Source organism: Musca vetustissima, unplaced genomic scaffold (assembly GCF_032173495.1).
Source record: "Musca vetustissima isolate MV318-11 ecotype Yass unplaced genomic scaffold, APGP_CSIRO_Mvet_v1 utg4996, whole genome shotgun sequence".
Classification (NCBI taxonomy): domain Eukaryota; kingdom Metazoa; phylum Arthropoda; class Insecta; order Diptera; family Muscidae; genus Musca; species Musca vetustissima.
Window position 1 is genome coordinate 78,526 of NW_026881007.1, and position 22,382 is coordinate 100,907.

The following is a 22,382-nucleotide window of genomic DNA, read 5'->3' on the forward strand; positions in this document are numbered from 1 at the left end:
TTCTCTTGTTCGGTGACCTATAGTGAAATGTTATGTAGAATATTTTTTTCATTAATACCCCTTAAATGGAGATTTGTGGGAGAAATTGACCCTGAATCGAAGTAACTACAAATATATTTTAAAAATAATGGTTCCATTATATATCGAATTTCGATCTAGGATTCAGGCTTTATAGACCTTATCTACAGATTTCTCATGTTCGGTGACCCATAGTGGAATTTTGTGTGGAATATTTTTTCCATTAACATCCCTCACCTAAAATGAAAACTTGTAGGAGAAATTGGCACTGAGTCAAAATTACTACTAAATCATTTTCAAAATAAGGTTTCCAGTATATTTGGAATTTCGATAGGCGATTACGACTATATGTATCATATATACAGATTTCTTGTGTTCGGAAACTCATGGTAAAATTCGACGAGGAATATATTTCTCATTAACACCCCTGTCCTAAAATAGACATAAGTGGGTGAAATTGGCCTTGGATCGACATCACTAAATTAGAGACAGAATATATATATATATATATATACTTTTCAAATGTTTTTAAATCCCGGATGTATACACTATACCTAAAATAATTTCCACAATAATTAATATTAATCATACGCCCCCGCCCAATTTATTTAATATTAATCATACGCCTTTATAAACAAAATTAAATTATTTCCCATAAAATGTCTTTCTTATTGCAAAAATGTTCATTCAAATTTAATATGAAATCCTTATCAACTATTTTCTCCCAAATTTTTCAAATCTTGAAAACATTTATGTCCCCCACGCAATTCAAGTGACTTGTTTATGAATCACAAAATATTTTGTAAATGTTTACACACGCACTTGCCATAAAATTCGATTTAATATTTGCCTACCTACTACAGCCACCAACCGACGAATTGAATACTCAGCTACATGGCTAAATTAAATTACATTATCTGAAGAAGAATTCAAACAAAGTGGGATGGGGGAGGGGAGCCAAAAGGGTTTTTCTTCATGGCCACGGATGGCCACATCTGAACACGTGTGTGTACTTTTAGCTGGCAAACAACATACTTTCGGGCATTTTGTATATTTTGTTCGACAACCTCGAACATCATCGGTGTGTAAACATGGTGCGTACATTACCACAACAACATCAAGAAGAACAACGACAACAGCCACCACCAACACCATCTGTTCACAGACAAGCATCTTGCCTATGTAAATAGGCATCCTTATACCCTTACCTCCTACTCCTACTTGATGCTTGCAGATGTTCTTAGGCCCAAGGAAATGAATGTTTTAGAGAGTTAACAGCTTTTTGTGTTTGTTCAGGTGAAAGGTTGCCCGTACAAAAAATAGGAATATTTGTTGGTTGAGACACCATCCATTGTTAAAAAATAACTTATTTTGAATAAAAGAACAAAAACATGATTTTGTAAAAGAAAAAAAAAAGAACTTTTTCAGGGCAAAAAATCCGATTATATTTTATTTTAATATTAAACCAGGCAAAATAAAGAAGTTATTTTTAAAGTATTAGGGTCAAAGGCATAAAGGGCGTATGATTATTATTTTGCTGTTCATAACGTATACGCTATGAAATGAAATTCAGGAAATTGGGGTATTGAAGTAAATGTATTTGAAGTCAGGGCATTTTCTAAGACCAGATTTGATTTGAGAGAAAAAATCTTAAAGAAGGAAATATTCTACATCGAATTTCACTATGGGCCTCCTGACAAAAGAAATCTGTAACTATAATATTTATCAATAAAATATGGACTTCAATTTGGGTAATATTAAAAATTTTGAAATTTCATGTCTACTTTGGAATAATGACCAAATCTCCCATAAAATATCATTTTAGAGGGGAGATGTTAATGGGTAAAATGTTCTGCATCGAATTTCACTATAGTTCTCCTAATATAAGAAAACTGTAGCTCTATTATATAACAATAAAATATTGCTTTCAATTTTGGTTATAGTAAAAAATTTGATTTTTAAGGTTACATTCAAAATATTCCCATATCAACCACAATTTTATAATTTATAGGAGGGATGTTAATGAAAAAAATATTCTCCATCGAATTTCACTATGGGTCACCGAACAAAAGAAATCTGTATATCTAATAATATAAAGCGTATGACTGATATCATCGCGTATACGCTCTGATATCAAATAAAGGGAATTTTGTATGGGAAAAAATGCTTTTGATATCAAGGCAATTTCTAACCCTAAAATTCGTTTGAAAGAAAAGGTGTCAAGGGCGAGAATATTCTACGTCGAATATCACTATAGGTCTCCGAAGAAACGAATTCGGTAGCTATATTCAATATCTACAAAATATTGCCTTCAATTTGAGTTTTATTTAAAATTTGCATTTTTTAAGGTTATGTTCAAATTATTCCCATATCTCCCACAATACTTCGATTTATCGGAATGCTGATAATGAGAAAAATATTCTCCATTAAATTTCACTATGGGTCACCGAACAAAAGAATTCTCTATATCTAATAATATAGAGCGTATGACGGATATCATCACGTATACGCACTGATATTAAATAAACGGAATTTTGTATGGAAAAAAACGAGTTTTGATTTTATCACAATTTCTAACCCTGAAATTCGTTTAAGAGAAAAAGTACTAAGGGCAAAAATATTCTTCATCGAATTTCACTATAGGTATTCTAATAATAGAATTCGGTAGATATATTCTATATCTATAAAATATTGCCTTTGATTTGGATTTTATTTAAAATTTGCATTTTTTAAGGTTATGTTCAAATTATTCCCATATATCCCATAATTCTTCGAGTTATGGTAAAGGTGTTAATATATAAAATGTTCTGCATCGAATTTCATTATAGGTCTCCTAATAACAGAAATCGATAACTATGTCATATATCAATAAAATAAGGCCTTTATTTGTGTTATATTGCAAATTTTCGATTTTTTAGGGATATGTACAAATTATGCCCATATCTCCCACAGTTCTATGTTAGAGGTGCTAATGGAAAAAATATTTTCCACAAAATTTCACTATGGGTCATCGAACAACAAAAATCACCATGTCTAACAATTGTTTTAGAAAAATAGAGGACAATTCTGTGAAATAAAAAAATAAATGGTTTTATTGCTCCCATTTCGCCCTTAAGTTTCAGTTTTTGGGTATAGATGCCAATGAAGCAAATATTCTGCTCTAAATTCTACTATAGGTCTCCTAAGTACGGACCCCCGTAGCTATAATACATAACGATGAAATTTTCCTTTTATTTTTGGCTATTTTTTAATTTAATTTTTTATTTCATAACTTTTAAGGTTATATCCATTTTGGGCTATTTTAACCCTCAAGAACTCACTTTATAGGTTAGATGTGAATGAAAATAATATTCTCCACAAAATTTCACTCTACACAAAATTCTATTATAGGAAAAATCGCCGACAATTCTGTGAAATAAAAAAATAAATGGCTGGATAACCAAAATCACACCAATATCATGATAGCTATAAAATATATGCATAAAATTCTCCTGTTATTTTCGGATATTTTTTAATTTAATTCTATATTTCATATTTTTTGAGGTTATATCCATCTTAGGCCAATTACACCCTCAAGACCTAACTTTATAACGAAAAAAGTATTCTACATCGAATTTCACTATAGGTCACCGACGAAGTGAAATTTGTAGCTATAACATATATACCAGATTAATATTTAAAATAGGAATATTTAAACTTTTTTCTTTATTTCAAATTTTTAAGGTTATTTTCCAATAAGGCCCATTTATCGCTTAACCCTTAACTTTAGAGGAGAGATGTTAGAGTAGGAAATATTCTTCATCAAATTTCACTATAGATCTCCTACGATCTGAAATTGTTAGCAGTAAAGTATATACCAGAAAATATTCATTCAATTGTTTGTATTTAGATTTGTTTCATTATTTTCATTTTTTAAGGTTAGTTTTAACTAATGCCAATATCTCCCTCAAATCTTTATTTCAGTGGGTAGTTGTTAGAGTAAAAAATATTCCCTATCAAATTTTACTATGGGTCTCTTACAAACCAAAATCTGTAGCTATAACATATATACCAGAAAATCTATATTTAAAATAGAGATATTTAAATTCTTTTCATTATTCAAAAATTTTAAGGTTATTTTCAACTAAGGCCAATTTCTCCCTCAAACCTTAATTTTAGGGTGAATATATTAAAGTACAAAATATTCCTCATCAAATTTCACTATAGGCCACCGAACACCGGAAAACTGTTAGACGTATTTTTTATAATAAAAAAAAAACTAAATAATTTCATCACAAATACGAATTGAAAAATCAGTTGACCTAGGTGGCGTATGATTGCTGTCATAACTTATACAACCCATCCCACTTTGGAAGTTGATTAAAACATTTAATATTTTCAAAATTATCATTTTAGAGGTGAGATGTTAGAGTAAGAAATATTCTACATGAAATTTCACTATGGGTCTCATACGAATCGAAATCTATAGCTATAACAAGTATCCCTGATATGTGGATATTTAGTTTTTTTTTTATTTTTAATTTTTAAGGTTAGTTTCAACTAAGGCTCATTTCCCCTATAACCATTCGTTTTAAGGGGAAAATGTTAAAGTAAGAAATATTCTCCATCAAATTTCATTGTGGATCTCTTAGGAACCGAAATCCAAAGCTATAACAGATATGCCAGAAAATTTATATTTAAAATAGGGATATTTAATTTTTTTATTATTAAAAATTGTTAAGGTTATTTTCAACTAAGGCCCATTTCTCGCTTAACCTTTATCTTTAGAGGGGAGATGTTAAAATAGGAAACATTCTCCATCAAATTTCACTGTGGGTCATCAAGGAACCGAAATCCATAGCTATAACATATATACCAGAAAACATATATTTAAAATAGATATATCTAAGTTTTTTTCTTTATTTCAAATTTTTAAGGTTATTTTGAACTAAGGCCAATTTCTCCCTCAAACCTTAATTTTAGGGGGAAATTATTAAAGTACAAAATATTCTGCATTAAATTTCAGTATGAGCCTCTTTGGAACTAAAATCTGTAGCTATACTATGTATCCCAGAAAAATTAATTTAAAATCTACATTTAAGATTTTTTATTTATTTTATTTTTTTAAGGTTTTCTTCAAAAAAAGGTCCATTTCCCCCTCAGATCTTCATTTTAGGGGAATATTCTTCATCAAATTTCACTATAGGTCACCGAACATCGGAAAACTGTAGGTTCCATTTTTAATAATGAAAAAGTAATAATAATTGTTACCCTAAATTCATATTGCAAAATCAATTGACCTAGGTGGCGTATGATTGCTGTCATTACTTATACAACCCCACCCCCTTTGGAAATTGATTGAAATATTTAATATTTGTAAAATTAAGGCCATATCTCCCTAGAATTCTAATTTTTAATGATTTTTTGACTCAGCCTAAGTCAAGAAGCAAAAAATGGCATGAATGAATGACCAAAAAGCCAACAAGCTTTTTAGTCTAATCAAGCAAAGTGCCAAAGATCAGGACGAACAGAACAAAAAATGAAGAAAAAACAAATGTCATACAAAAAAAGGAGGTTAATGAATGTCATTGTATTTAAAGGATATACTTGTCATGGGGGGAGGGTGGCGTAGGACATGGAGGTATATATCGTAACTTTAATGGCCACACATAAGCCAACAAAAAAACATAAATAAGTTGGAATTTATGTCAGTATTGTTGGTGTTCTTTTTTCTTCGCTGTCTTTCTCTCTCTCTCTCTCTCTCTCATGGTGAGCATGAGCGAGCAGAAAAAAGCTACGCCAACATAATTTGCTACAATCTTGTTAAGCGACCACGTTGTGGCACAACAACAACAAAATGGCCAAGAAAAAAATTGTTTTGGTAAAAAAAGAGCGATGGCTGGGAGAAAAGTAAATGAGAGGAGGGAGGGGGTGGGTTAAGTGTTAGTGGGTTAAACGGAAACGGAAGTTTCTATAAAACATTAAGTGGAATTAAAAGTGCATGTGGTTGTTACTCTGCTTTTAAATGTTCGCTGTTGTTTTTGTTCTTGGTATTCTATGGGGTATTTAACAAAGTAGCCTGATGTGAGAAGCATGTAATGAGGGCGTGTGTTTTGTTTTTTGTTTCTCCAAGGATTACAATATGGCCATTAAGACAAAATGTGTGCCACTGATGTGCTCAGAATCTAAAATAAAAATACAAAAAATTAAATCCTTTATATTCTAAAAACCCAATCTTCAATAGAACAGAACAAAAAAGTAGCTTCAACTAGGCCATGGGGTTTAGGAAATAATTGCCCTGAAAACCCAAGGCATTTAAACAAATAAATTCGTAATAATAATAAAAATAGCAACAATAACAAAATCTCCTTGGGATGATGATGTCGATGATAGAAATCCCTTAACAAAATAAAAAATAACCCGACTAATTGTTACTATACCTCTAAGAGGCTTTTGATTTAATTCCGACTCCTGCTCCTCCGAAGAAGACTTTAATTTTTTTCACCGCCTTTTTCTAGACCCTAACAGCAACCACACCAACTGTGGGATTTTTTTTTTAATTAGTTGGAGCATTGCAAGGAAGCCTAGCCAGCCGGCAAGAGTTACAAAAAAACATCAATGCCAATAATCTCAAAGGATTTTCTAGCATTTTAATTGGTTAGAGGGACCATGTCAGCTTACTCATGTTCCTACAACAAAAACAACAAGAATAGCAATAAAACCAACAACATTACTACGAAAACGAAAGAGAATACAAAAAACCAATCCCTTAGACCGCAAATTATTTTCATTGGATTTGAAATCATATTAAATATACAAGAAGAAAAAATAAAAGGAAGAGGATGAGATAAGGGAATAAAAAAAATGAAGAGAATAATGTAAAGAAAAAAATTTACGAAGAAGGACCAAAGAATGTTAAAAAAACCACTAAATAAAATATTGCGTATAAGTACTGACAGCAATCATACGCCTTGAGGTTCACAGTTTGCTTATATTATGTTATATCCATCATAGGCCAATTACACCCTCAAGACCTCACTTTGCAGGGTAGGTGTTAATGAAAAAAATATTCTACATCAAATTTCACTATAAGTCACCAACGAACCGATATTTATAGCTATAACATATATATCTGAAAATATTTATTTAAAATAGGGATATTTAAATTTTTTCTTAACTTGAAATTTTTAAGGTTATTTTCCACTAAGGCCCATTTATTGCTTAACCCTTGACTTTAGAGGGGAGATGTTAAAGTAGGAAATATTCTTCATCAAATTTTACTATGGGTCACTAACGAACCGAAATTCATAGCTAAGACATATATCCCAGGAAATTTCATTTAAAATGTGGGTATTTAGAGGATGTTTTTTTTTTTTTTTTTTTTTGGTTAGTTTCAACTATTTCGCATTTCCCCCTTAAGCCTTCATATACCTTGAGGTTCACATCCATTTTGCTTATATTAGGGACAATTTCTTAACAAACAAATTTTTTTCCACGGAACCTAGAGTCCAGAGGGTCCTATAATTTCGGGTTTCTCGGAAAAAAATAACACCCAAGGGTCTTGATAATTTTTTAGGGATAAAATTCCAAGAAATACGAAATTAACACTCAAAAAGTAAATAATCCAATTATCAACGATTTTTTCGTGACGTGTGTTATAGTTATCGATTTCAGTTCGATGGTGACCTATAGTGAAATTCGATGGAGAATATTTTTTTCATTGACACTTAACGCGTAAAATGAAGGCTTTAGCAGAAAAACAGTAAAAGTTGGATATAACCTCAAAAAAAACTAAATACAAATAAAAATTAATTAAAAATCAAGAATTTCCCGAAATATGTTATAGCTACCGATTTCTTCACTATGGAAACCCATAGTGAAATTCGGCATAGAATATTTCTTCCATTGACAATTAGCCTGTAAAATCAAGGGATGAACGAATAATTGCCTAATATATAGATATAACCTCAAAAATCTCGATATAATAAAAAAAGAAAATAAATACTCAACTTAAAATAAAGAATGTTCCGATATAGGTTATAGCTACAGATTTCATTACTATGGAGACACATAGTTAAATTTGACATAGAATATTTTTTCCATTCACAACTACCCTGTAATATCAAGGGTTTAGGGGAAAATGAGTTGATGTTGGATATAACCTCAAAACTCTAAATATGAAGAAAATAAATATCCAATTTTAAAATAAATATTTTCCTGATATACCTTATAGCTATGAATTTCTTTACTATGAAGACCCATAGTAAAAATCGATGGAGAATATTCCATTGACATCAAAGCTCCAAAATTATATTTTATTAGTGAAAAGGCTCTTTTATTGAAAGAAGTATGAATATTGCGTATAAGTAATGACACGAATCATACGCCCCGAGGTTCACATACATTTTGCTTATATGAGGGCCAATTTCTGTCCAAAGAAAAATTTTTCGATAGAAACTAGAGTCCAGAGGGTCCCATAATCTTCGGTTTCTCAGAAAAAACTAACACCCAAGGATTTGAGATTTTTTAGAGACAAAATTCATAAAAATGATGAAATTACCACAAAAAAACGTCTATAACCCAATTTTCATCGATTTTTTCGTGATATGTGTTATAGTTACCGATTTCAGTTTGTAGGTGACCTATAGTGAAATTCGATGGAGAATATTTTTTTCATTAACACCAAACCTCTAAAATTATATTTTGATAGGCAAATAGCTCTTTTATGGAATGAAATGTGGATTTTGGGCTTCAAAATAAACATTTTTTTGTAACCATATTATTATCGATTTTTATATAATAAGTATTATATATACGACCTGCACTTATTCCGTGTCCTATAGTGAAATTTGATGCAGAATATTTTTCTCATTGAAATCTATGCCGTAAAATCACGTCTTGAGGTAGAAATTGGCCAATACTGAACATAACCTTAGAAATATTAAAATGAAGCAAAAAATTAAAAATATACAAAATTGAAGCGTATACTTCGAGGTTATATATTATAGCTAGCAATTTCGGGTCTTTGGTGACCTATAGTGGAATTGTGTGTAGAATTTTTTCTCCATTAGGACTGGGGCACAAAAATTACAAATGATGCTTTAAATGCCCAAATTGTTGCTGACAGTATAAAATTTGCCCCACAATAAGTGTTGCATTTTAATAAACACATTTGAATTGATTTTTCTATTATTTGTATTCGAAATACAGACTACTTTTGCTCCGTAAACTATAACGAAATTTTATGGAGAATATTATTTCCATTTGCATCTTCCCCCTAAATTGTAGAATTGTGGGAGTTATGACCCAAACTTGAACATAACCTTAAAACCTCAATTTTTTTCATATAGTCATAATTTCAACTAATATTTCGTTAATAAATATTATAGTTACAGACTTCTTTTGTTCGGTGACATAGTGCGGAATTTGATGTAGAATATTTCTTCTCTTAACACCTTTTCTCTAGAAAGAAGTTTTGTATTCGAAATTGGCATCAATTGAAAAGCATTTGTTTAAGTACATAATTTCTTGTTTGACAGATCATGGCGTATACGTGATAATGGTACAATATTAATCATACGCCACAATTTTTTTCTCTGTGTAGAAGAGCTAGGACCACCAAGGGTGCGTATGATTTCTGTCAACACTTATACGCCACCGCTTTATTTACTCAAAAATGATTTTTTAAAGGGAAATGCAATAATTTTTTAATTCAAACAATTATGTATGACTTTTGAATGGGATGCAAAAGATTCTAAGTTAAGACTATGAACTTCTGATGGGCCTGAAGATTTTCTAAGGGTCCCGAAATTCGTCTATAAAAATTTAGTAACTCTCTAAAAGAAGTCATATTTTTCCTATAGAAAAAGTCGATGGCCTCTTGATGAGTCACAAATTGCCTTTTAAAAATAAACGGCCTTAAAAAGGGTCATTAAATATTTTATAGGAAATCTATGGCCCTCAAAAGAGCCACACACATTGTTATAGAAACGGGTGCGTATGATTTACGTCAACACTTATACGCCACCGCTTTATTTACTCAAAAATTCATATTTAAAAGGGAAATGACCTATTTTTATCTAAAACACAATTATGTATGGCATTCGAATGGGTATACAGAAGATTCTACGTTAAGACTATGGACTTCTGATGGGCCTGAAGATTTTCTAAGTGTCCCAAATTTGTCTATAAAAATTTGGTAGCTCTCTGCTAGAAGTCATATTTTTTCTATAGAAAAAATCGATGGCCTTTTAAAGGGGCACAAGTTGCGTTTTAAAAATAAAAGGCCCTAAAAAGGGTCATTAAATATTTTATAGGAAATATATGGCCCTCAAAAGAACCTCAGACTTTGTTATAAAAAAAGGTGCGTAAGATTTACGTCAACACTTATACGCCAGCGCTTTATTTACTCAAAAATGCTTATTTAAACGGAAATGAGATATTTTTATTTAAAATACAATTTTGTATGACTTTTGAATGGGGATACAGAATATTCTAATTTAAGACTATGAACCTCTGATGGGCCTGAAGATTTTCTAAGGGTCTCAAATTTGTCTATATGAATTGTGTAGCTCTGAAAGGAGTCATATTTTTTCTATAGAAAAAATCGATGGCCTCTTGATGAGTCACAAATTGCCTTTTAAAAATAAAGGGCCCTAAAAAGTGTCATTAAATATTTTATAGGAAATCTATGGCCCTCAAAAGAGCCACACACTTTGTTATAGAAAAGGGTGCGTATGATTTATGTCAACACGTATACGCCACCGCTTTATGTTCTCAAACATGCATATTTAAAAGAGAAAAGAGCTATTTTTATTTAAAATACAATTATGTATGGCTTTTGAATGGGGTACAGAAGATTCTAAGTTAAGACTATGGACCTCTGATGGGCCTGAAAATTTTCTAAGGGTCCCAAATTTGTCTATAAAAATTTGTTTGCTCTACAAGGAGTCATATTTTTTCTATGGAAAATCTATGGCCTTTTGAGGGGCCAAAAATTGGCAGATGATTCTAAAGAAAGACTATGGACCTCTGAAGGGCCTAAACTTTTTTCTAAGGGTCCCAAATTTGTCTATAAAAATCTGTTAGCTCTACAAGGAGTCATATTTTTTTCTATGGAAAATCTGTGGCCCTTTGATGGCCCCCAAATTGCCTTTTAGAAATATAAGGTCCTAAAAAGGGACATTAGAAATGTTATAGGAAATCTAGGGCCTTAAAAATTGCCAAAAAAATGGCTATAGAGAATCTAGGGCATAGGAAGAGGAGATCTATGAACCTAAATTTGTTTCTGTGAAAACAAGGTTCTCCGATTGTTTTTCGTTAAAGAAATGGAGATATTTTAAAATATTGATATGGGGAGCGTATGATTGACGTCATTACTTATACGCCACCGCTTGATAACTTTAAAATTACTTTTTTAATCTTTTTGTTATTCAGAAAAAAGAGAAGAACTTCTCCATTGTTATTTGTTGCCATTTTGTTCCCTTAAGCAATTTGTCTATGGCCAAAAAGCTGCAAATTTTTTTCAAGATCTTTTTAGCAAAGCAAAGGAAGAATAGTTAAGTGTTCCATGTTTTTTTTTCTTCTTCTTTTTCCTTTTTTTTGGCAAAAGTACCAAACAATGTTGTGTTAGAAATAATGTTGGATTTTTTTTTCACAAAAAGGAAAAATATGAAATTCTCTGAAAATGTTGCTTCTTGTATGTGTCTATGGCAGTCAGAAAGCCTTTGAGTCTTCAAGCTATGGCTACAGCAGCCACTACTTCAACTACTAAACTACTGACCTTTATGGGTTTTACAGTGGTGTTTTTTTGCCACAACTACTTTCGTCTTTACTTCGAGGGTCATGAGGGGCGTAAATGTTATGAGGTGGGTGGTTTGGCGAACTGCTTTTGACTTTAGAAAGTAAAAACTCGAGAACTACTCTTGTAAATGTTGTCGTTTTTGTCTGTTTTCATTTTTGCCATTTGTTGTATTGAATTTTTTGCTGGTTTTTGCTTTTATGGCTTCTCATATTTAAGTTGTTGGCAGTTTTTTCTGTGTGGAGGAAGATGAGAAGGTCCTTTCTGCAGTTTAACATTTTTCTGCACTCTCACTCTCCCTCCCTCTCTCGAAGTACATAATTACTGGCCATTCATTAACTGTTTTTTTGTCGGTTCAGCTTTCCGGCTGGCATTCATTTGTTGTTATTTAACAATGCCTTTTGGTTTTTGGGGCCAAATGTTTTTCCTCTTCTTCTTCTTCTTGTGGCCTTTTCATGTAAGTGGACACAACAAATGTTGGTTACTAATTAAAATGTTTGTCAAACATGACTTTATGGTTTGTTTGCTTGTATGGCCAAGGGCAACAAATTTCTATGAAAAGGTACTTTGCCGAATTTTTGCTTTTTCAGGGTTGATAATTAAATTTTCTTGTGGAAAAAATTGAGAATCTACGAAAAAGGAATTCATTTCAATAGAAAAAAAGCCTTTAAAACCGGAAATAAAATATTGCGTATTAGTAATGACAGCACTTATACGCCCAGAGGGTGTAGAAGCAATTGTTTGGCTTTTATAGAGGACATGGGATAATTTGTGGGTCATCTGAGGACTGAAGGATTTTTTGGATTTTTTCCAAGTCCCCGATTTTCTATAGAAAATATTTGGACCATATCTAGACCACGGATTTTCTACAATATTTAATCCCTCACAGGACCATAGCTGTTCCGGAAAACATTTTGTAGCCCCTGGAAAGACCTGGGGTCTTTATAGAAAATATATTAGAGTCTCGACAAGCCATATATTTAATTTGAAACATTTTTTGCCCCTCAATAAAATATTGCGTATACGTAATGACAGCAATCATACGCCCCAAGGGTCAGATAAGACTATTTTGCTTTGAAGAGGTCAAATTTCTTTCCAACGAAAATTTTTTGTACAGAAATTAAGGTCGAGAGGTCCAAAGAAATTTTTTTCTACAGAAACTAAAGTCCAGAGGGTGCCATAATTTTTATTTTCTCGGAAAAAAACTAACACCCAAAGGTCTTGAGTCCTTTTAGGGATAAAATTCAAAAAATCATGAAATTACCACATAAAATAAAAATATCCTACATGACATCGATTTTTTCGTGATATGTGTTATAGATACCGATTTCAATTAGTAGGTGACCTATAGTGAAATTCGACGGAGAATATTTTTTCGATTGACATCAACCGTCTAAAATGAAGGGTTTTGGGAGAAATGAGTTAAAGTTGAACCTAACCTCAAAAAAAACTCAATACAAAAAAGGTATATTTAAAATAAATAATTTCCTGATATACGTTACAGCATAAATTATACAGCTGCAGATTTCTTTACTTCGAAAACCCATAGTGAAATTCGATGAAGAATATTTTATCCATTGACAACAACCCTCTAAAATGAAGGGTTTAGAGAAAAATTAGTTAATTTTGGATATAACCTCAAAAACCTATATATAAACAAAATAAATAAAATACCCAAATTAAAAAATAATATAATTTCCTGATATACGTTATAGCTACAGATTTCATAACTTTGGGGACCTATAGTGAAATTTTCCCTAGAATACTTCTTCTATTCATAACTACCCCGTAAAATGAAGGTTTTAGCGGCAAATTGCTTAAAATAGATATAACCTCAATATGAAAAATGAAAAAAATATAAATATGAAAAATAAATAAATTTAAAATAAATAATATCCCGATATACATTATAGCTATATATTTCTTTACTTTGGAAACCCATAGTAAAATTATCCGTAGAATATTTTTTCCATTGACATCAAAGCTGTAAAATTATATTTTGTTAGGCAAATAGCTCTTTTACTGAAATAAGTATGAATATTGCGTATAAGTAACGACAGCAATCATGCGCCCCGATGTTCACACACATTTGGCTTATATTAGGGCCAATTTCTTTCCAAAGAAACAAATTTCCACAGAAACTAGGGTTAAGAGGGTCCCATGATTATGGTTTTCTTGAAAAACCATAGTAACATCCTAAGGGTCTTGAGATTTTTTTTTTTTTTTTTTTTTTTTGATAAAATTCCACAAATTGCGAGTTTATCACAGAAAACGTACATAACCCATTCGACATTGATTTTTACGTGATATATATTATAGTTACCGATTAGAGTTTGTAGGAGACCTATAGTGAAATTCTATGGAGAATATTTTTTTCATTGACATCGAAGCTGTAAAATTATTTTTTAACAGTCAAATAGCTCTTTTATGGAAAGAAATCTGGATTTTGGCTTTCGAAATAAATATTTTATTGTTACCATATTATTATCGATTTTTATATGATAAATATAACATATACAACCTCCACTTGTTCGGTGACCTATAGTGAAATTTGATGCAGAATATTTTTCTCATTAACATCTCTCACGTAATATCACGTCTTGTGGGAGAATTTTGCCAATACTGAACATAACCTTAAAAAATTTTAAATTAAGATAAAAATTAAAAATACACAAAATTGAAGCGCATACTTCGTGGATATATATTATAGCTAACGATTTCGGGTCTTTGGTGACTTATAGTAGACTTTTGTGTAGAATATTTTCTTAATTAACATCAAGACCCTAATGTTACAAATTAAGGTATAAATGCCCACATTATTGCAAAAACTATATAATTGGTTCCACATAAGGGTGACATTTTTATGAACACATTTCTATTGATTTTACTATCATTTATACTAGATATACAGACTACCTTTGTGCCGCGAACTATTATGGAATTTTCTGGAGAATATTTTTTCCATTGACATCACCCCCCTAAATGGAAGTATTGTGGTTGTTACGACCCTAACTTGAACATAACCTTTAAAACTAAATCTTTTTCATATAATCATAAGTTGAAGTAATATTTCGTAAAGAAATATTATAGTTACAGACTTCTTTTGTTCGATGACTTAGTGCGGAATTTGATGTAGATTATTTCTTCCTTAAACACCTTTTCTCTAGAGAGAAGTTTTGTATTCGAAAATGGCCTGAATTGAAAATAACTTATTTCCATACATAATTTCTTGTATTGCATATTATGGCGTATACGTGATAATGGCAAAATGTTAATCATACGCCACAATTTCTTTTTCTCTCAGTGTAGAAGAGCTAGAACCACAAGGGTGCGTATGATTTCTGTCAACACTTATACGCCACCGCTCTATTTACTCAAAAATGTTTATTTAAAAGGAAATAAGTTATTTATTATGTAAAACAAAATTATGTAAGACTATGGACCTCTGAGGGCCCTGAAGATTTTTTCAGTGTCCCAAATTTGTCTATAAAAATTGTGTAGTTCTAAAAGGAGTCATATTTCTTCTATGGAAAATCTATGGCCTTTTGATGGGCAACGAATTGCCTTTTAAAAATAAAGGGCCCTAAAAAGGGTCTTTTAAAAATGTTATAGGAAATCTATAGCCCTCAAAAGAGCCACACACTTTGTTATAGAAAAGGGTGCGTATGATTTACGTCAACACTTATACGCCACCGCTTTATTTACTCAAAAATGCCTATTTAACAGGGAAATGAGCTATTTTTATTTAAAAGACAATTATGTATGGCTTTTGAATGGGATACAGAAGATTCTAAGTTAAGTCTATGGACCTCTGAAGGCCCTGAACATTTTCAAAAGGTTCCAAATTTGTCTAGAAAAATTTGTTAGCTCTACAAGGAGTCATATTTTTTGCTATAGAATATCTATGGCCTTTTGATGGACCACAAATTGTTTTTTTTTTAGGAAATCTATGGCCCTTAAAAAAATTGGCTATAGAAAATCTAGGACCCCGAAAGAGCAAAATGAAGGACTACAATTTTTTCTGTTTTCTTCAGATAAAATATTATTTTATTATTTATTTATTTTTTTACTTCCGGGGCGTATGACGGCTGTCATCACTTATACGTCCCGATGTCCTCGTAGTATCTTTTATGACTTCAAACCACCTGATTATTAAAATTAAATCAATTTATCTCCATAAAGGAATCCCATTTCATTTTTTATTCATATTCTTCAGGACACATCCTTTGAAGGATGCATTTCTTTGTATAATTTTTTCCTCATTTATTATGAATACTGACAACTTTTGAGCTCTTTTTATTTTTTACCAAATTGATATCATTAATATCAATCATATGTCCTGTAGGATACCTTGCCTGAGGAAAATCATGAGGATTCGTGGAAGGGTGGTGGACAAATCCTCAGCATCATTGTCATCATCATCGTTAATGTCATCATATTTTTTGTTATATATACTTTAATACTGACATCATGTTCTATCATCTCGCTTGCAGGTTCTTTTATATTTTTAACAATTGAAAGTGAAGATGCCACTCTGCTGCAGCAACAAAGGACCCTGGCCTCGACCAAAAGGAATATTGGGCCACACAAACAATCACATAGCCAACAAGTGCCGGTGGGGAATGGTGGTGTGGCGGCCGGTGGCAGCAATGGACCAACAATGGATAGCAGCAACAACAACAATTTATATCACACTCAACAGCAGCAGCAACAACATGTGGACAATGGTACAATGAGTGCAGCAGCCGGTACTTCGTATGGTGGCGGCAGCTCATCTTCCTCCTCGTCGTCATCATCACCTTCCCAAATGATGGAGGGTGTCATCTCATTGAATAACAATGATTTCAGTTACGGTGACGACTTCACACCTCAGTACGCCTTATCGCCGGACACTTATGATGTACGCCAAAGGACCATAGAAAATATCTGGGATATAACCGTATCCTTGAACATTTTGTACAAGGAGAATTGGACAAAGTGAGTGAAAAGAAAACAGGTCATAAAATTGTAACTGTAAATCTCAATAACACACTCTCTCTCCCCATTTCCCTCTCTCTGTTTCCCTTTGTCTTGCTTATCTCCAGATTGGCAGCTCTGGAAATTGCTAAATTTCAGGACCAATTAATTAAGAGACTGAATGAAGATGCCATGTTACAATTATCGCATGACACCGATGCGACGAATGGCCAAACACCGGCCACCGAGGCTGTACTCCTGTTCCATCAGCATGGTCTGTCACCGCATCATCTGCACCATCATCATCATGAATGGAATTTTGCCAAGGCCTTTCTCTATTCGTTAACGGTGCTGACCACAATTGGTAAGTTGAGAATGATGAGGCCCTCTCCCCCCAAAAGCAAATTGAAACTTGAAAGAAAATTGTTTTAATAGTGAAGTTCGACAAGGAAATCTTGAAATAATATAGAGCCTGAGGGAGTTCCAGCTACGTATTAGAAGGAAATTGAATTTCAAAGCCTTAAATTTAATTTTTGGACATTAGGGTGTATGACTAATGACAGCAGTTATACGCCACCGTACCCTGAGAATTTTTTATGACGATTTTCTATAAAAAAAATCTCTTCGACCTCAGACAACAATTCATTCAAAGGAAAAAATTCACAGACCTCAGAACCCATTCCCTTTTTCATTAGAAAAATATTTGTAAGGCATCCTAGGATTCATTTTTCTCACAAAACCAATTAGGAACATATTCTGGACTCATTTATTTTAATTAAAAAAAAAAATGAGGTACCTCAGGACCTCCTTTATTCAAAAGAAAAAACATTTTGAATGACAACAGCTCTCATGTTTTTAATAGAAAAATTATTTCGTGGACATAGGGGCGTATGACTAATGACAGAAGTTATACGCCACCGCATACCGATAATTGTTTTATGACAATTTTCTATAGAAAAATAATCTCAGTGAACTCTGAAAACAATTCAACCAAAGGAAAAAAAATCGCAGACCTCACAACCCATTCCCTTTTTTATTAGACAAAATATTTGTAAGGCATCCTAGGATTCATTTTTCTCACAAAACCAATTAGGACCATCTTCTGGACTCATTTATTTTAATTAAAAAAAAAATTGAGGTACCTCAGGACCTCCTTTATTCAAAAGAAAAAACATTTTGAATGACAACAGCTCTCATGTTTTTAATAGAAAAAATATTTCGTGGACATAGGGGCGTATGACTAATGACAGCAGTTATACGCCACCGCATACCGATAATTGTTTTATGACAATTTTCTATAGAAAAATAATCTCAGTGAACTCTGAAAACAATTCAACCAAAGGAAAAAAATCGGAGACCTCACAACCCATTCCCTTTTTTAATAGACAAAATATTTGTAAGGAATCCCAGGATTAATTTTTTCCCAAAAACAATTTGACGAACTTCTGGACTCATTTGTTTTTAATAGAAAAAATTTTGAGGTGCCTCAGGACCTACTTTCTTCTAAAGAAAAAACATTTTGAATAACCACAACTCTCATTTGTCAATAGAAAATTATTTCGAGGGCATTGGAGCGTATGACTAACGACAGCAGTTATACGCCACCGTACACAGAGATTTGTTTCATGGCGATTTTCTATAGAAAAATAATCTCTGTGACCTCAGAAAATAATTCAATCAAAGGAAAACAAATTCAGAGACCTCAGAACCGATCTCAATACCCATTTTTTCCAAAGGAAACAATTTGAAGACAGTAAAAATTTCCGGGAACTCAGGAACCATTTTCTTTTTTATTTAAAAATTGATAGGAAACATAGGATTCATAAAAATATTTTGAGGGATCTCGAGCCAGATTTTTCCAATAGAAAAAATCTGCAACACCTCAGGATCTCCATCCTTTTGAGGAAACAATATTTAATGGCCACAACTCTGATTTTTTCAATAAAAAAATTATTTCGTGAACATAGGGGCGTATGACTGATTACAGCAGTTATACGCCACCGAATACTGAGAATCATTTCATGGAGATTTTGAACAGAAAACGTAATTATTCGACTTCAGGGCCCATTTTTTCTAAGGGAAAACAGTACACAGACTGGGAAAAATTCAGGGAACAAAGGTCCCTTTACCTTTTCTATTAGAAAATAATTTGTAAGGGAACTCAGCATTCATTTTATGTCATAAAAGTATTTAGAGAGACCTCAAGCCACATTTTTCCAATAGAAAAAAATCTACATCAACCCAGGACCTCCTTTCTTCTATCGAAATTAAATATGAATGAAAATAGACAATTATTTCAAGGAAATTGGGGCGTATGACTAGTGACAGCAGATATACGCCACCGAGTACTGAGAAATCGTTCATGGCGATTTCAAGAGAATTTTTTCTAACAAATCGCAGACAGGAAAAAAACATCAGGGACATCAGTAAAAAAATGTAGAGAAACTCAGGATTCATATCTACATAAAAACAATTTGAGGGACTTGGAAAAATCTGAGGTACCCCAGGTAATTTTTCTGTACATCAGAAGGAAGTAAGTTCTGATTTCTCCCACCCATTTTTTCTATAGAAAAAAATTCGTGAGACCCTCCGGGTCAAGTTTTTTCGATAGAAAAAAATTCGTGAGACCCTCCGAGTCAAGTTTTTTCGATAGAAAAAAATTCGTGAGACCCTCCGGGTCAAGTTTTTTCGATAGAAAAAAATTCGTGAGACCCTCCGGGTCAAGTTTTTTCGATAGAAAAAAATTCGTGAGACCCTCCGGTTCAAGTTTTTTCTATACATAAAAACGAAACACATCGGGTTTAGTTTTTTCTATAGAAAAAAATTCGTGAGACCCTCCGGGTCTAGTTTTTTCTATAGAAAAAAAAAATCGTGAGACCCACCGGGTCTAGTTTTTATTTTGGCTACCTTAAAAATTAATTTATTAAACATCCAAGCCCTTGCTAAGTCTAAAAAATTAATTTAAAAAAATTCCCACCTATTGTAGCTCCATTAAAATTTAATACCCTGAAATTTATTTTCTTTATGAAATATTATTTTTTCCCCAATTATTAATAATCATACGCTCCATTGCCTTGGCTATTAATAACAATCATACGCTCCCTGGTCGGTTGGCTAGGAAATAACTAAAGTATTAAATTAAATCCCATATCTAAAGACCCAAAACAAATCGAATATCCTGCATTGAGTTCAATATTTAGTAGGGCAATAATGGCCCAAAAAAAAAAATAATCCTTTTCATGATAATAACGGTCAATAATGGCAAAAATCATCAAGAAAATTGAATGGGGGAAAATAAAAAGAAAACAACAACAACAACAATTCGGTGATGTGAAACATTCCAATATTTGGTTGCTAAGCTGGGCCAACCACCCACCCAAACCCTGGCCACGACCAAAAAAAGCAATCACATGGCCAAGTCCTTTGCACACTTCCATTCCATTCAAATTTTGAGGACATGAATGGAAATCCTAGCCCACATCTCTCCTACACAATAGTGAGACCATACACAATGGGAAACGTTTTAATAAGAGTTCTTGTTAAGAGTGCTGAGGAAGGGGTGGGTAGCCATCACTTTCACTGAAGCAATAAAAATTTGTCAATATCTTCAAAACACACATTCGGGAAAAAATACAAAACACCTAATCAATAGCTATCGACTTCCGTTTCCCCTTCAGCTTCAGAGAAATGAAATGAAATCCATGGGACAATAGGCTTAGGTCCCACCATTTACCTACCATGCAGCTTCTATACTGGCGTACAAATATGTCCTTTACAATATGCATTTATTGTTCTCAAATGGTCTAGGCTTAAGATGGTGTAGGGTTCTCCAACAGCTATTGTTCCACAAAAAAAGAAAACAGTCCCAGAAATCTCAGATTTCAATAAAGAAGAAGAATATGAAAAAAGGAAACACATTTTTCCAGATATCCTTTGTGTGTGTGCTAAGGAAGTCTATTTGTATGTTTGTGGTAGAATTGGTGAGGGGGGGAGGTGGAGGGTTGTGTTATTCAGAGGCATTGTTAAAATCACTGAAAGAAGTGCTTGATTTTTTTCTGCCAAGATCAGCAATTTAAACAAGGCAAGGGAACCCAACCGAAATTTACATTTTTCGATTAAGGCAATGATGCCAATATTATCCTGACAGGGGGAGGCAGAGTTCCTCTGCAATTTCAATTGCCTTGAAATGAAGCCGAGAAAAAAACTTGACAACATATCTTTGCCATGTTTACACAACATTCCCGGCCCCATGACAGACAGACAGACCGATACGGAGAGAATAAGCAACAACCATAAAGTCATGATAGCAGCTATAATGATGAGGATGAGTTCGATGATAGCCAGCCTACCCATCCAATACTTAGGCTAGGCCATTAAATTCTGTCATGCAATGTAGTTCTTTTTATTGCCAAACAATAAAATCTGAAATGAATAAAAATTATCTTGAGAAAAAAGAGAAGTTGACAATTGAGATTTTTCTAAGGCGTACGAGTATTTTTTTTATAAAAAACATAAGCCTTCGAAATGAGAAATTTTAAAACTTGAATATTAATACTTCGAGCTATGGGGCGTATGACTATTGGCAATACGTATACGCTACCGGTACTTAACAAAAGTCAAAACGGAGATTGCACAAGTTTTCTATAGAAAAAACTTGACGTGGCTGTCTCACGATTTTTTTCTAGAGAAAAGAAATGACCCTAGAGGCCTCACGAATTTTTTTCTATAGGAAAAACTGACCCTAGCGGTCTCACGATTTTTTCTATAGAAAAAAATGGCCCAAGTGGCCTCACGAATTTTTTTCTATAGAAAAAAATGGCCCAAGTGGCCTCACGAATTTTTTTCTATAGAAAAAAATGGCCCAAGTGGCCTCACGAATTTTTTTCTATAGAAAAAAATGGACCTAGCGGTCTCACGAATTTTTTTCTATAGAAAACAATTTTACCCCTGGGGGTCTCACGAATTTGTTTCTATAGACACAGGTGGCGTATACGAGTTGTCACTACTCATACGCATGGCAAATATGTCGCAATTTCTAGATGTTTAAATATCGAAGCTTAGAAAATTCTCAGATCATCGTTTCCAATTAAAAATTTTTTTTTGCTGCACAGAAATATTTTCAGAATATTCAGGCCACTTTTTTTAAAAGAAAATCATTTTTCTATGTCATAAAATTCTCACTTACCTTCGGGCAATAGTGAAACATTGTTCTTTTACTTCTTCGGGCGCTCAGAGATCCTTTTTTCCTGGAAACAACAAATTTCTCAAGATAACGTATACGTGTTGTCACCAGTCATACGCACTATGGTACGAATTTAAATAATTATTAAATTTATATCCCAATTTTTCGCTAAAAATTCTGCGAAAATAATGGAGAGCCAACTTTTTCAAAATTTCTTTTATAAAAAATTTTATGTTGCTTCTAAATAAATTTTATCCTCCATTTATCAAAGGAATTGTGAAAGTCCTGCTCCTCCTCCTCCTGCCTATTGACATTGCGGTTTTATTTGTTTCCGTTTTGTTTTCCGTATTTAAAGAGAGAGTGAAAGAGAACAAAAAAAATGTTTACCAACATTTCTACCACCCTTCATGTGATGATGATGATGATATCTTGCAGCCTAGGATAATG

At 32.6% G+C, this 22,382-nt stretch overlaps 1 protein-coding gene across 1 annotated transcript in view; it reads left to right on the forward strand.

Moving 5' to 3' along the window:
• The window catches only part of LOC133327056 (uncharacterized), a 50,485-nt gene that overhangs the window by 18,193 nt on the left and 9,910 nt on the right, over positions 1 to 22,382 (forward strand). The window contains exons 2-4 of the mRNA XM_061535635.1: positions 16,291 to 16,412; positions 16,500 to 16,774; positions 16,882 to 17,117. Coding sequence (XP_061391619.1) covers positions 16,291 to 16,412; positions 16,500 to 16,774; positions 16,882 to 17,117 — 633 coding nt within the window. The remainder of the gene's footprint in view (positions 1 to 16,290; positions 16,413 to 16,499; positions 16,775 to 16,881; positions 17,118 to 22,382) is intronic.